Source organism: Heteronotia binoei, chromosome 5 (genome assembly GCF_032191835.1).
Source record: "Heteronotia binoei isolate CCM8104 ecotype False Entrance Well chromosome 5, APGP_CSIRO_Hbin_v1, whole genome shotgun sequence".
Lineage (NCBI taxonomy): Eukaryota > Metazoa > Chordata > Lepidosauria > Squamata > Gekkonidae > Heteronotia > Heteronotia binoei.
The window spans coordinates 19,016,680-19,031,297 of NC_083227.1; the positions used below are offsets into that span (position 1 = coordinate 19,016,680).

Sequence of the window (14,618 nt, forward strand, 5' to 3'; positions counted from 1 at the left end):
ACTCCTGCTTTGTTCAGCTGCTTCAGACCATCAAGGCTGCCCACTTGGATCAATCAGTAGTAGAATTCTCCTTATCTTAAAAAAAAAGCACATGGAGGTTCCCTTTGTCACCATGGTAGACCTTTTCTCCATGAATCTGTCTAACCCCTAATTGCTAGTGGCAGGCACTTGGTAGGAGACTGGGGAGTGGGGTGCAAGAATATGGGGAGTACCTGTTGCATCAACAGTATGACATTCTTTTCTCCATTTATGTAATTTAAGAATATGACATTTCCAGGTCAAACGCCAAAGTGACGTGTTGTCACTGTGGTGGTCTCATATTCAACTGGAAACTATGGTTTTTCTTTGGAGTTTCTGGTGAATGCTAGAGTGTCATCACATTCATCAAAGTTTTGGCTCATTTCCCCCTGCCACCCTATCAAGCAACAATGTAGGTGATGGCTCTAATAAAAACTCAGGGGATGTGCTGAGATATGCACGTCTCCTTATTCAGATCTCTGTATTCAAAAGCATGCTTGGCAAAAAAAATCTCTTACTTGATGACCACAAACTTTCTTTTTGTAATATAGCCTTTAAAAATATGTATACATTCCTGTATCACCTTGTCTAGAACGGTATTTAAAAAGCATCTGTCTTCCAGATATACCGAGAGCAGTTGTTGTGGCACACACAATAAATTTGTTCCTCGTTCAGATGCCATTTTATTATGGCTGCTACAGACTTAAGACAACCACTCTCTGAAGTCTGAATATTTTGGCTGATCTGTAATGCCAGTCATTAAGAACTTTTTGAGGATTTTCTTCTTATTGTTTCTTTTTTATTAAACTTGTTTTAGATCAGTACTGCTAACGATTTGGCCTGTGTATTTTGATATTATTAATAATCCATGCACTTCAATAGCCCTTGTGTTCACAGCCAGTCACATTCTCAAAAACGCTACAGCCACATTGTAAGGTAGACCTATATTGTTGCACCCACATTACAGAGGCTGAAGAAAATAGCAATTTGCCTAAGACTACAAAGCAAGTTTTAATTGTGCCCCACTTGATTGATTTGATTTATTCAATTCCTGTCCTCCCAAGGCTCCTTCTTCAAATCTCCAGGAGTTTCCTAACCTGGATATGGCAACCTTACCCCACCCCCCATCCTTTGCCAGTGGCTAGTAGGACCTGGTAACTAGACAGAAATGATGCTTGAACTGGAGACTTGCCTATAAAATGAACAGAGCTCTTTCTATTTTGTTTTGTTGCTGCTGCTGCTTTTAAAAGTGAAAATAGAAGTTGCTGGGAGGTCCCAATTTGACATTTACCTCAATAATTTTCATTATTCATGTATTTATACCCAGCTTGCTGAGGGGAAAGTGTAAAAGACTGGGGAAGCCAATGGCAAACCACCCCGTAAAAAGTCTGCTGTGAAAACGTTGTGAAAGCAACGTCACCCCAAAGTCGGAAACGACTTGTGCTTGCACAGGGGACCTTTCCTTTCCCCTTAATGGGAACACAAAGCATATGTGGGAAGTTATGTGTAAGGTTTGGCAGTTGGTATAATTGGATACTATATAACTAGAAGTACAGAATGCATGTGCTCCTTGTTGTTGAGCAGATTGTACTCGACGCCTTATTGGTTAAGGGGTATGACGTGTATGAAGAAATAAAAGGAGGTGCTGGAGAAGCTGAGGGATCAGTCCCTGTGCAGCTGTACTGGAGCGTGCTTTGCAATCTTTAAATCTTCTTTTTCACACCATTATATTGTCGGGACTGGACTGCGACAGTATAGATAGGTGAGGTAGGTGACTGGCTGAGGTAGGTGAGGCGGAGAGTGCATGGCTGGCCCAAGATCATCCAGTGAGCTTCCATGGAAGAATGGGGGTTTGCACCTGGTTCCTTCAAATCCTAATCCAATGCTTTAACCCAGGGGTCTCTTAATATTTTCAAGCCTGTAGGCACCTTTGGAACTCTGACACAGCAATACAGCCACAAAATGGCCACCATAGTGTTGGAGCCACCCATAAAATGGCTGCCACTTCTTTCAGTCATAGAAGAAGACTGCAGATTTAGACCCCGCCCTTCTCTCCGAATCAGAGACTCAGAGGGGCTCACAATTTCCTTTATCTTCTTCTCCCCCCACAACAGACCCCCTGTGAAGTGGGTGAGGCTGAGAGGACTCTCCCAGCAGCTGCCCTTTCAAGGACAACTCCTGCGATAGCTATGGCTAACCTAAGGCCATTCCAGCAGGTGCAAGTGGAGGAGTGGGGAATCAAACCCGGCTCTCCCAGATAAGAGGCTGCACACTTAACCACTACACTAAACTGGTGTAGATTCTTGTGTTGCGTGGGCAGCTGCTGCCAAAGCCAACATTTTAAAAAATGTGCATTGTCAAACAGAAGTAGGGTTGCCAGGGCCCCTCTGGCTACTGGCAGGAGATGGGGAGGTATAGTTGCCAGATCCAAGTTGGGAAACCCCTTTGCTGGTTGTTTGCAATACGCAACTGTGCCTTACTTATAAAAATAATTCTGCCCACCTTCTCCTTATATATATATTCTATTTCGTGAAGGAAGACTGCATTTGTACTGTTGGTTGTACTTGTAGTTTGGAATGACTGCAGAACGGTCTTTTAAAAAAACAATGCATTAATAGAAACGCGCCCCCCCCCTCATCTCTTCCCCAACCCTACAACGCGCTGTTCTAGCCAAAACCGCCACCTGAGGGCAAAGAGAGAGGGCGGGCAAGGAGGATGAGCTTCGTTTGCTGCTGGTGAGCATGCCCGAGAGGACCTGAGCATGCTCGGTTGCATTTGGCGGGCGGGGGGATCACTTGCCGAGTTTCTTGGAGGCTTGGTTGGCAGCTGGAATGGCATCCCCCCGACCGGTTTGATCTTCCGTCCTTATTGTTTTGCGGGGAGGGGGGCTGGATGGGACAGCGGGGCGGCTGCTGGCGTCGGGAGAGGCGGAGGCTGGGAGCGGCTCTCTTTTGCAGACGAGCCCGCTGCACGCCCGGCTGCACGCTTTGATGGGGCCTGAAGCACATTCCTGTGTGTTGTCTGCTGCCCTTTTTCTCCCTTTCATGGGGGCGGGGATTATTGTCCTCCTTTGGCTTCCTTCTGGCTTCTTTCCTTTTTTAAAAAGGCTGCATTTCCCCGGGTTTTGTTGTGCTCCCAGTGTTACTGAGTTGATCTGGAGTTAAGGCTGAACGTTGAGTTAGTCAAAGAAACTCCCCACCCCGAAATGAAATGAATGAAGATAAGATCAAGGTTTTATCTCTGTTCAGTGCCAGGGTGTTAAATCTTCTGCCCTTCAGCCATTGAATTGTAAATGGTTTTATATCTGCTCGTGTTGCCCCCACTTTTAAATGTTTAGGTTTCAACTGGTGTTTTAATTGGTGGTTTTATTGGTATGACTGAGTTTGTATGCCGTGTCCAAGAGTCCCTGTGCTGGCTGGGTTTAGCAGAGTCAAAATTAGCCTTTTATGTTGGGGAGTGGGGCGTGGCTCAACCCCCAGCATCTCCAGTTAAAAGGACCGCATAAAACAAAATTGAAATTATCGTATGGCATTGCATGTAGAATAGCCAGGAGATCCCAGAGTACCTGGCTGCTGAAGCTGTAGCTCTTTTTTGTCACTATCATTGGCGAGCCTGCTTTTTTTTTAGGCTTGGAGTGCTGTGACTTGCCTAAGGACACCCAGCTAGCTTCAAGTAGGGGAAGTGTGGCATCAAACCCTGTTCTCCAGATTAGAGTCTGTTGCTCTTTACCACTACACCAAATTGACTTCCAAAGGACCAGGTGGAACATAAGAACATAAGAAGAAGAGCCCTGCTGGTTCAGACTAATAGGCCATCTAGTCCAGCAACCTGTCTCACACAGTGGTCAACCAGGTCCTCTGGAGGGTTGACAACAGGACATAAAGACTGAGGCCTTCCCCTGATGTTGCCTCCTGGCTTTGGGATTCAGAGGTTTAGTACCATTTAATGTGGAGGTTCCCCTCAGTCATCATGGACTTATCCTCTATGAACCTATTCTACTTTAAAAAGATAATAAGAACATAAGAATAGCCAATAGGCCATCTAGTCCAGCATCCTGTCACAGCACAGTGGCCAATTAGGCCCTCAGGGCATAAAGGCTGAGGCCTTCCCCTGTTGTTGCCTCCTGACTGGGATTCAGAGGTTTTATGCCGCTGAATGTGGAAGTTCCCCTCAGTTGTCATGGCTGGTAGCTGCTGGCACACTTAACATAAGAAGAGCACTGCTGGATCAGACCAGTGGTTCCTCTAAGACCAGCATCCTGAGTTCCTCTATAGGGCCAACAAAACAGCATAGAGGCTAATGCCTTCTTCTGATGTTGCTTCCTGGCTTTGGAATTCAGAGGTTTCATGCCTCTAAATGTGGTTTCCTTCAATCACCAAGCAAGTAGCCAGCGATAGGGTAGGGACGGTGGCTCAGTGGTAGAGCATCTGCTTGGGAAGCAGAAGGTCCCAGGTTTCAATCCCTGGCATCTCCAAAAAAGGGTCCAGGCAAATAGGTGTGAAAAGCCTCAGCTTGAGACCCTGGAGAGCCGCTGTCAGTCTGAGAAGACAATACTGACTTTGATGGACCAAAGGTCTGATTCAGTATAAGGCAGCTTCATATGTTCATGTTCATATGTTGATACACTTATTATCTCTGAATCTATCTAATCCGCTTTTAAAGCTCTTTATTTCTGTGACCATCACTACATCGTCTGGCAGCGAATTCCACATTTTAATCCCTGGCTGTTTAAAGTAGGTGATAGGAAGGTCTCTGCCTGAGACTCCGGAGGGCCACTGCCAGTCTGAGTGCACAGTGCTGACCTTCATGCACCAATGGTCTGATTCAGTATAAGTAACTTCATATTTATTTAGAAGTGAGCCCCACTGGCTTTTCCCCCAGAATCTTGCCTAGGAATGTAGGCATAATCAACCTCATTCATGTTTGCAACTAAATATGCTGCATTTGTTTGCAGTTGTCTGTCACTCTCTTTCTCTTAAGGCCACCCTCATCCTGCCTAAATTTATATTGTAAGATCCTTGGGGGCAGAGCCTGCTTTTTGGCCATGTTATCTATGATAGTGGTGGTGTGTAGATGAAACAGTCACAAGAGATTTATGTGCCCCTGGAAGTCTCCTCAATATTGAGTAGATCAGGAGAATTTAAAAACCCCACGAGGTTTAGAAAAATGGTAACTAAAAGGGACAAATGAAAGAGGTTTATAGAGGTGTAGTTGGTATGGAGAAAGCAAGGGCTGTTTTTCCTTCTGCCATAATGCTGGAACTTGTGGCCACCTAGTGAAATTAATTCCCCTCCCCTCAATTTAAATCACATTTAAATAACAATTTAAGTAACGTTTAACATTCAAATTGCGAAATTACTGAGCAGTAGATAGACAAAACGCGACACATAATGAACTTGTGGTACTCACTGCCACATGATATAGTGATGGCCAGTGGCTTTGCTGGTTTAAAAAAGACACTACGCAGCATTATATATTTGCAGACTGTACATGGTGGATTGCATTGCTGAATATTCCCCTGTGTAACAAAAACAAAACACTTTGAAAATAGAAAACAGGCACAGCAGGGTGATGTACTTAGTGTTCTGTTTCTAGACAGTCACTATTTTAACCCTGGAACCAAAACTGGTATCTGTTGTTTCCTGCACTTCATTCCTACCACCTCATTCACGTGTCTTACAAAACATGCGTTGAAAGAGTAGAGGAGAAAGATCTGTTTTTGCTTGAACCAGCCTGGTTGCCCGTATAGTACGATGTATTATTATTCTTTTAGTTTCAGAATTTGTACACTGCCTCTCTAGAACCTTCCTGAGATGGCTCACAGTTAAAACAGTTCTAAAAGGTGTATTAGAATAATCCTGTCATACCTCTAGGCAATGGACTGAACTTCTCAGCAGGTTGCCAGCTTGTTCCATCCAACCAGAGGTGAAAAAAAATGGCTGCCTCAGCACCATCTCAGGTAGGAGGATTGTGGGTACTGTGGCTGGATGGGAGGGGAGGGGAGTGAAATGAAGGTTATGAGTTGAATCAGATTTTGGTCAACAGCAACAGAAGCAGCTTATTTCCAGACCTAGAGCCCGCTTAAATGTTTAAGCATTCATGTGGTATGGCCCTGTGTTAGAATCATACCATTTAGAATGTACAGAAGGAGGAAATGCTTTCTGTCATGTTTCCTTGCACGTGAAAAGCAAACATAGCAGAGGGGAATGTTGTGTCATAGTATGTGGTAGAGAGGATTCTGCTGTGTCTAAAGAGGTCTGTTCAAGTGATGCCCAGAAAATCAGTCATCTTGTTCAGACCAAATTATTCTTCTCCCATCAGATTTGGTATACTCTTAGGTTATTTATATATATATATAATTGCTGAGCCAACCCTGGTGAAATAAGAAGCCGTTGTTCTCCCCCAGTTGGCAGTAGAGCAGGATTTTCCAATATAGTGCCTAGGGTGCCATATCGCACACTAGCACCTTTCCCAATGCCCACCGAGTTTTTAAAATAAAATTGGTGGGTTCAGGCAGGGCACTTGCCCAGCAGGGCTTCTGATGACCACTGGTGAACCTGTTGGCTGTACAAATTAAAATAACGTCATTTTGGCAGCAGCTGCCACCACAGTATTGGTTTTATTCTCTCTCACTCCTCTTTCCCAGTGCATTTTTAAAATAGCCCATTATCTCCCCTGCACTTGAACTTCCTGCCTGTGGCTGGCTCCACCTTCTGTGGCAGCCATTTTGTTTTGCGTTCACCACCCTGGGTCAGAATTCCAAAAGTACCCTCGGGCTCAAAAAGGTTGGGGACCCAGAGGCAGAGGCTTAGGGTATCTGAAGCAGAAAGAGATGAAGAAAGCAATCCTAAATAGGTATACTTGGAAGTAAGTTCTGTGATAAGGATGCCAGCCTCCAGGTGGGACCTAGGGATCCCCCAGAATTACAGATCATCTCCAGACTAGAGAGATCAGTTTCCCTGGAGAAAATGGATGCTTTGGCGGATGGACCCCACTGAGCTCCCCAGGCGCCATCCCCAAATCTCCAGGAATTTCCCAACCTGGAGATGGTAACCAGGGGGCCCTGGGAGCCCTAGGAAAATGTTCTTTGGATTGCATGCTAGTTGATCTAAAGCCTCCCAGTAAACTTCCTGGTGGAGTGAGATCTGAATGGGGGGATTTTAGCTTAAAACGTAGGCCTGTAGCTGCTGTGCTACACTACCTCCCTTGTGGGTTTTGTTATCTCTTGAATCTTCTTCGTGGTCTCTGTGCATTCTTGGGAGTATCCCTCCCTCCTCCTTTACATTCCTGACTGAGGATGAGGTTGGCCAAGTTCTTGGATCACTATTAATTTTGTTTTGCTGAGGGGGCTAGTGCTTGAAGGTGTTTCTCTCTTTTAGGGGCTGGTGACCTTTGAGGATGTGGCCATGTACTTCACTGAGGGGCAGTGGGCCATGCTGGATCCCGCCCAGAGAGCCCTGTATGTGGATGTCATGCTGGAGAACTATGGGAACGTGGTTGCCACGGGTAAGGATCCCTTTCTTCTTGTTTGAGAGACTTTGCTGGGCTCACAAAATCCAGGAGGTTCAGGTAGGAAATACCACTTTCCCCTTCCTACTCCGCCAGATATCCTAGCTCCGCTTTCTTCTGTCACACAAGGAGGGCTCAGACAACATACTAGTTTATCCCTGAAGCTGACTGAAGGTCAAACTAAGCATAACTTTTGCATGTGTGTGTTAAGGTTACTTTGGCAAATACTTTATTTTACTTCATGTACACCCTACCTTTCTCCCCAGTGGAGATCTAAAATGGCTTATGTCATTCTCCTTTCCTCCATTTTTTCCTCACAACAACCCTGTGAGGGAGGTTAGTCTGAGAGGGTGTGACTGGCCCTAGGTCAGCCAGGGAGCTTCTGCAGTGGAGTGGGGTTTCGAACCTGGGTGTCCTGGATCTGAATCTGAAGTTTCAACCACTGTAGCTCACTGTTGTTGTGACTGCCCCAATACTTTTTCAAAGAAAATGGGAGGAGAGGAATTTTTGCTCACAAGACTCCACAGCTTAGAGGCAGTATTGGTCACTGGGTGTGTGTGTGTATGGGAGGTACCTGTGAATTTCCTGCAATGAACAGAGTTGGACTAGATGACCCTAGAGGCCCCTTCCAACTCTATGATTTTATTATTCTCTTACCATTTTCTCACTGAAAAAAGGTACCTCTGTGCTGCTGTTACGCCTGCTGAGGGGAAAATTGCAGCTGTTCCTAAGTTCTGAGGTGATAGGATGGAGTGTACAACTTTTAGATTGGGGGTGGGGGCGGTGTGCAAAGGTAATTATATTTTTAAATGATCCCTTACCTAAACCTCAGGCTGTTGTACCAGCTCAAGATTCTGTGACCTTATTCAGTTTTATCATGTCTGCGCATGTAGCATAATGGGGTGAGGTGTCATATTTTAAATGCTACATCCAACTAGGAAACCAGAGATAGAGATTCCTGGAAGTGGGTGCTGGGGGAAAACGTCCCTAGGATTCTTCTTACTCATCGTCTGTTGAAGTCTTGGCAGGACAGTTTCCCAGTGGTTGCTTCCAGAGGGATAGCTTCCCACAATTTCATGGTCCTTAGTATTGCAGGACAGCTTCTGTGATCCAGAGGTTCACAGCTTCTGTGATCCAGAAATGGAACAGAATTCCTGTGACTCTCCCTGCTTCTTTTCTTCTGCCAGCAGGATTTTCCCTTTCAAAGCCATCCTTGATCTACTTCCTGGAACGAGGGGAAGTGCTGTGGGAACCTGATCAGCAACAAATCAGAGCCAGGGAGATCCTGTCAGGCATCAGCTCAGGTGAGGAATCTGACCAAAACAAAATCAGGAGAGGGCAGAAATGTGAGGTTTTGCCAGTTATTGATCCAAATGACCTGTTCTCGTAATAAAATGGTAAAAGATTATTTGAACCAAATACAGAGCATGACCTTGTGATGTTACCAGCCAAAGCCAGGAATGACGAAAGTAATATGGATACTTAGAATTGTACTCAAAAAAAGCCCGCACAACAAATCTCCACCCAACAAACTGCTGGTTCCCATGGAAGGTGATGCTTAAAGATAATTAGAGCATCACGGTCAACAGCCAAGTCTTACTGCCCTGTTGTCAGAGCAACATGATAACTAAGCTAGCCATGTCTGGAATACAATCAACCACAAAGCATTCCTTCTCCCCATCTCTCCTGCACATGTCTTAGCAGTTAGATATACATTTCTTCAAGCAGCTACAAGAAACGGAAGTTATAAAGTTCAGAGCAAGCAATACCAGTTCATGTCCATTGCAAAACATGGCAGGCTCATCCTGACATTCTGCCCACCCAAACATCATTCCACCCCCCCCCCCATTATTCCCCCTCCCCCGGATGATCCAGGAACAGTGGTTACCTGACAATCTAAAGTAAGACATTTCGTGGCAGGGGACAGGAGCTTGCGAAATGGTGCTCTGGTAACCACCAGATGTCCCTCTCCTTGGGAGATCCCCTCGATGTGCTCTGTGTCATTGCATGGCAGGAGCAGTCCCCCAGCTCCTGATGGGCAGCCAGGGTGGCTCCATGCACCCACTTGGGTACCGCCCTGAATACCTGAGACTGACAAGTTTCAAGGGAGCCACCTGGGTTTCTGTGCAAAGGAATAGTGGGTTCTGGGCCTCTCCAACAATGGTGGGCCTCCTTACAAATCTGAGCTTTTCTTGGTATCCAGCCACACAAATTTCTGACTTCTGGCCTGAACAGTAGTATGAAAGGATGTCCCCCATTCTTGTTTTGGCCCTTTAGAGCATGCTTTAGCTGCTTCATGTTTTATTTTTTTGAAAAATTGTTTTATTCTATTTTTTTTTAAACGTGCTGCTGTTAAAATTTTTGGTGTTCTGCTGGGATTTTTACAGCTTTATTGATTCAGTTTGTAAGATGCTGTAGGATTCTGTGATAGAGGAATGGGGTAAAAATGTCTCAAAATAAGGGTTTGAATTTTTTTAGATGATAGATGCATGTGTCACAGTTGGCACTATCTTAAAAGAAGCATTCCTTCCCTTTGTGAGAGTAGAAAACGTCTTCCAAAATGGTAGCTAGCATTTTGCTAGGTACTTTTAAAACTTGCATTTTCCTTGTAAATATTATATCAAAAATAGCTTCTGAAAATGCCTTGCCTGAACTGGGGGTGCCTCATTTGTCAAAAATGGTTAATTGGCCAAATGTTGCATTCCTAATTTAGAAATGTAGGTGCCACGGCTTTGTCCTTTATGTTTTTTGTGTGCCCTGTTCTTAAATTGCCTGGATTATCTGAACTGTGGGGTTAATCTCATCCCCAGTCACACGCCATTGGTTTCTCATGGCCTTGGTCCCTCATATCTGCAGAACGGCCTCTCCCGTGCACTCCACCACAGTGGCTTCGCTCGTCTCAGCAGGGCCTTCTGCAGGTGCCAGCCTGCAGATGGGCAAAATCAACAACTGCTCGTACATGTGCCTTCTCTGTTGTGGCCCCCTCACCTTATGAAATGGCCTGCCTGAAGAGATTAGGAAGGCTCCCATTCTCATGGCTTTCCACAAACTATGCAAAACATATTCAAGAGGGTAAGGTAGATGTGTTGGTCTGAAGCAGGGGTGGCCAAACTTGCTTAACATAAGAACCACATAGAATAAATGTCAGATGTTTGAGAGCCACAAGATATGAATGTCAGATGTTTGAGAGCCACAAGATATGAATGTCAGATGTTTGAAAGCCACAAGACAGGGAGGAAGGGAGGAAAACGGTGAGGTGGAAAGAAAGCAACTTTAACGTTAAATGCATTCTCTAAGCCATTGGCTGGCTTGGCTCGGAGAAGTACTGTAATTTAGAAAGATAAATGCCTTTTCCAAGCTTGCTGATGAGGCTGTGGGGGCTTGGAGAGCCACACAGTATGTGTGAAAGAGCCACATGTGGCTCCTGAGCCATAGTTTGGCCACCCCTGGTCTGAAGCAACAGAACAAAATCTGAGTCCAGTGGCACCTTTAAGGCCTACAACGTTTAATTCTGGGTTGAAGCTATCGTGGGCATGCACACTTCTTCAGATACATCGAATCACAGAGTAGGAAGGGACCCTACAGGCCATCTTGTCCAACCCCCTGCTCAATGGAGGATCAGCCTACAGCATCCCTGAGCAGTGTTCATCCAGCTGCTGCTTAAAGGTTGCCAGTGAGGGAGAGCTCACCACCTCCCTCGGTAACTGATTCCACTGTTGAACAACTCTGACTGTAAAAACGTTTTCCCTAATTTCCAACCGGTATCTTCCCACTCTTAATTTAAACCCATGACTGCGAGTCCTCTCCTCCGCTGCCAGCAGGAAAAGCTCCCTGCCCTCCTCTAAGTGACAGCCCTTCAAATACTTATTTTAAAATTTATTTTAGGTAGTTTATACTCCAGCCTCCTCCCAAAGTGGGCTCAAAGAGAGCAGTCATGCTTTATCTGAAGGACTGTGCTTGCACACAAAAGCTTATACCCACAAATTAAACTTGGTTGGTTTTGAAGGGGCCACTGGACTGGACTAAAACTTTGTTCTGTGCAAAGCACAGTTATTCTAGAGGGCTTTTTTGCAAAGGTAATATGGCCATGCTGTAACAAAACAGTTCAGAAAGTTGCATTGGTAAAGGGATAAGGCCTATACTACCATCAGGGCTTTTTTTGAGCAGGAATGCACAGGAACACAGTTCCGACTGGCTTGGTGTCAGGGGGTGTGGCCTAATAGGCAAATGAATCCCTGCTGGGCTTTTTCTACAAAAAGCCCTATGTGAGACAATGGTGACATCAGGGGGTGTGGCCTAATATGCAAATACGTTCCTGCTGGGGCTTTTTCTACCCAAAAAGCCCTGACTACTATATTGCTGCACCTAATAATGTTTCTACAAAAACCTAAGTTTCCAACAATATCTAGAACTTTTTAAAATCTACACTGTGGTATTTTACTTATCAGTCTTCTGTTTGTTCCCACAAGGAAATGAGCATGTGAATGAGGAGGAGGAGAAACCCCTTTGGCTAGTGAGTTCTACACCAGAGAACCAAAGCAAAACATTCCTTCTAAGACCACCAGTGGAAGTTCCCCATTACCACGAAAATGGAGAAAGCTCTGCTACTTGGCTTGGACCAGAAGGGCAGAAAGTTAGAGCCGTTCCTACTGGGAAAAGCAACAGTGGTCTTGGTGAAAACACAGGCCAAAACTCAAATTGCGGGAACAGAAGACAGAAGACACACACAGAGCCAAGGAGGAATTCTGCTGGAAAAGCACCTGACAGAATCCGAGCTATACCAAAATCAGAAAAGTGTTCCGTCTGCGGAAAGAGGTTTTGTAATAACACTTATCTCGTGATCCACGAGCGATCTCACACAGGAGAGAAGCCGTATGCATGCAACGACTGTGGGAGAAGCTTTACTTCCTCCTCCAACCTTCTTTCTCATGAGAGAATCCACACAGGAGAGAAACCCTATGAATGTTGCGATTGTGGGCGGAGTTTTGTGCGGAATCGAGACCTTCAAGCGCACATCAGAATCCACACTGGTGAAAAACCACATATATGTTCCTATTGTGGGAAGACGTTCCGGAGCAAAACACACGTTGTCAGGCATGAAAAAATCCACAGGGACGACAGGCCATTTAAATGCTCCATATGCGGGAAGGAATTCCGACTGAGAGAGCACCTCGACGTACACAACAGGACTCACACAGGAGAAAAGCCCTACAAGTGTTCGGTGTGTGAAAGAAGCTTCAACTGTGCGGCAAACTTTCACAGACACAAAAAAACGCATGGCGGTGAGAAGCCGCATAAGTGTTCCGACTGTGGGAAAAGCTTCAGGAATAGCTCAGACCTGAAATCTCACAGAAGAATCCACACTGGCGAGAAACCTTATCAGTGTTCGGATTGTGGGAAAACCTTCCGTTGCAGCTCAAGTCTTATAACACACAAGAGAACCCACAAAGGAGAAAGGCCATACAAATGCCTGGAGTGTGGGAAGTGCTTAAGTCAGAAATGGTGCCTTATTAATCACCAGAGAATCCACAAGTATAAATGCTCAGATTGTGGGAAAAGCTTCAGCCAAAGCTCAGCCCTTCAGCTGCATAGAAGAAAACATACTGGCGAGAAACCGTTTAGATGCTTACTCTGCGGCAAGTGCTTCGATCGGAGGTCACTGCTGATCATTCACGAGAGGATCCACACGGGCGAGAGACCGTACGTCTGCTCAGAGTGCGGGAAAAGTTTCATCCAAAAATCCAAGCTTATCCGACACGAAAAGACCCACACAGGAGAGAAGCCCTACGGGTGCCCACACTGCGAGAAGTGCTTCAGCGAAAGAGCAAACCTCGTCCAACATATGAGAATCCACACGGGAGAGAAACCGTACAAATGCTCACATTGTGGGAAATGTTTCAGCCAAAGGTCCCACTTCATTGAGCACGAGAGATCTCACCCGGGAGAGAAATCTTTTCACTGCCTGGATTGTGGGAAACGCTTCAGCCATGTTTCACGCCTCCTTAAACATCACAGGATCCACACTGGAGAAAGCCCGTACAAATGCTTGGAGTGCGGGAAGTGCTTTGCTGGAAACTCTCACCTGAAATCGCACAAAAGGATCCACTCTGGAGAGAAACCGTATCAGTGCTCAGATTGTGGGAAAAGCTTCAGGCATAACTCAGCCCTTACCGTTCATAAGAGAACCCACACGGGAGAGAAACCATTTCAGTGTTCGGACTGTGGGAAAAGCTTCAGCAACAGCTCAGGCCTTACAGCACACCGAAGAACCCACTTGGGAAAGAAGCCGTTCCAGTGTTCCACCTGCGAGAAAAGCTTCACGAACAGGTCCAGCCTTCTTAAGCACAAAAGCATCCACCGAAGGGGGAAACGGTTCAAATGCACCTCATGTGGGAGGGCCTTTGTTTGGAAAGCACATCTCGCTGCACACCGGAAGATCCATGCACAAGGAGCAAAGCATTAGGAGAGACTGGGCTGAAGGCATATCTTGCTTGCAAGGACCGTGGGTGGCTGCCAAAAGCTATGCTGGGCTGGGCAGGGTCAGGGAGAAAGTAGGACGCTTGCTGCGTCCAGGGCTGGCTCCTGGCTTCAGCGAGCCCTGGAGAGAGTGTGCCTGGGGGGACTCCCTCCTCTCCTCTGCTTGCCATTGTGCCCCCAACTCATACTTCCCTGCCCACAGTGGCCAACATACTGCAAACGTTCGAAATACTTGAGAGGCTAAACAGAATTCTCACCATGAGCGGAACTTCCAGTGGTCTCCCAACAGGTCTGAAAATTAGACATGCACGGATGCAATTTGGATGCATATAACCTTTCTTCTGGTGTTGTTTTCCTGGTTCCTAAGGATCCTAACTGGGGAGAAGGGAGGGGGTTGGAATTCCCTAGGGCCAGTCCGGGTTAGGAAAACAGCACAGGAGGAAGTTTTAAACCCTTTTTGTGGCCTTTTCCAGTGCGGATAGGCTTACACCCTGTATTTTGGAGGGAATGAGAATTCCATCCATGGACTTCTCAATCTAGTCTGTTTGAGCCTTAAGTCAATTTATCAGGAAGGGGCTCTGGTAGAATCACCTGCTTTGCACACTGAAGGATTC

General features: G+C 45.9%; 1 protein-coding gene across 1 annotated transcript; it reads left to right on the forward strand.

The window, feature by feature from the left end:
- The first annotated feature begins 2,804 nt into the window (after window positions 1–2,804).
- On the forward strand, window positions 2,805–14,332 carry LOC132572165 (zinc finger protein 420-like). The gene is made up of 5 exons (XM_060238966.1): window positions 2,805–2,867; window positions 5,892–5,977; window positions 7,398–7,524; window positions 8,718–8,831; window positions 11,997–14,332. The coding sequence occupies exons 2-5, from the start codon at window positions 5,954–5,956 to the stop codon at window positions 13,988–13,990; spliced, it is 2,259 nt and encodes a 752-aa protein (XP_060094949.1). The 5' UTR covers window positions 2,805–2,867; window positions 5,892–5,953; the 3' UTR covers window positions 13,991–14,332.
- The last annotated feature ends 286 nt before the right edge of the window (window positions 14,333–14,618 follow it).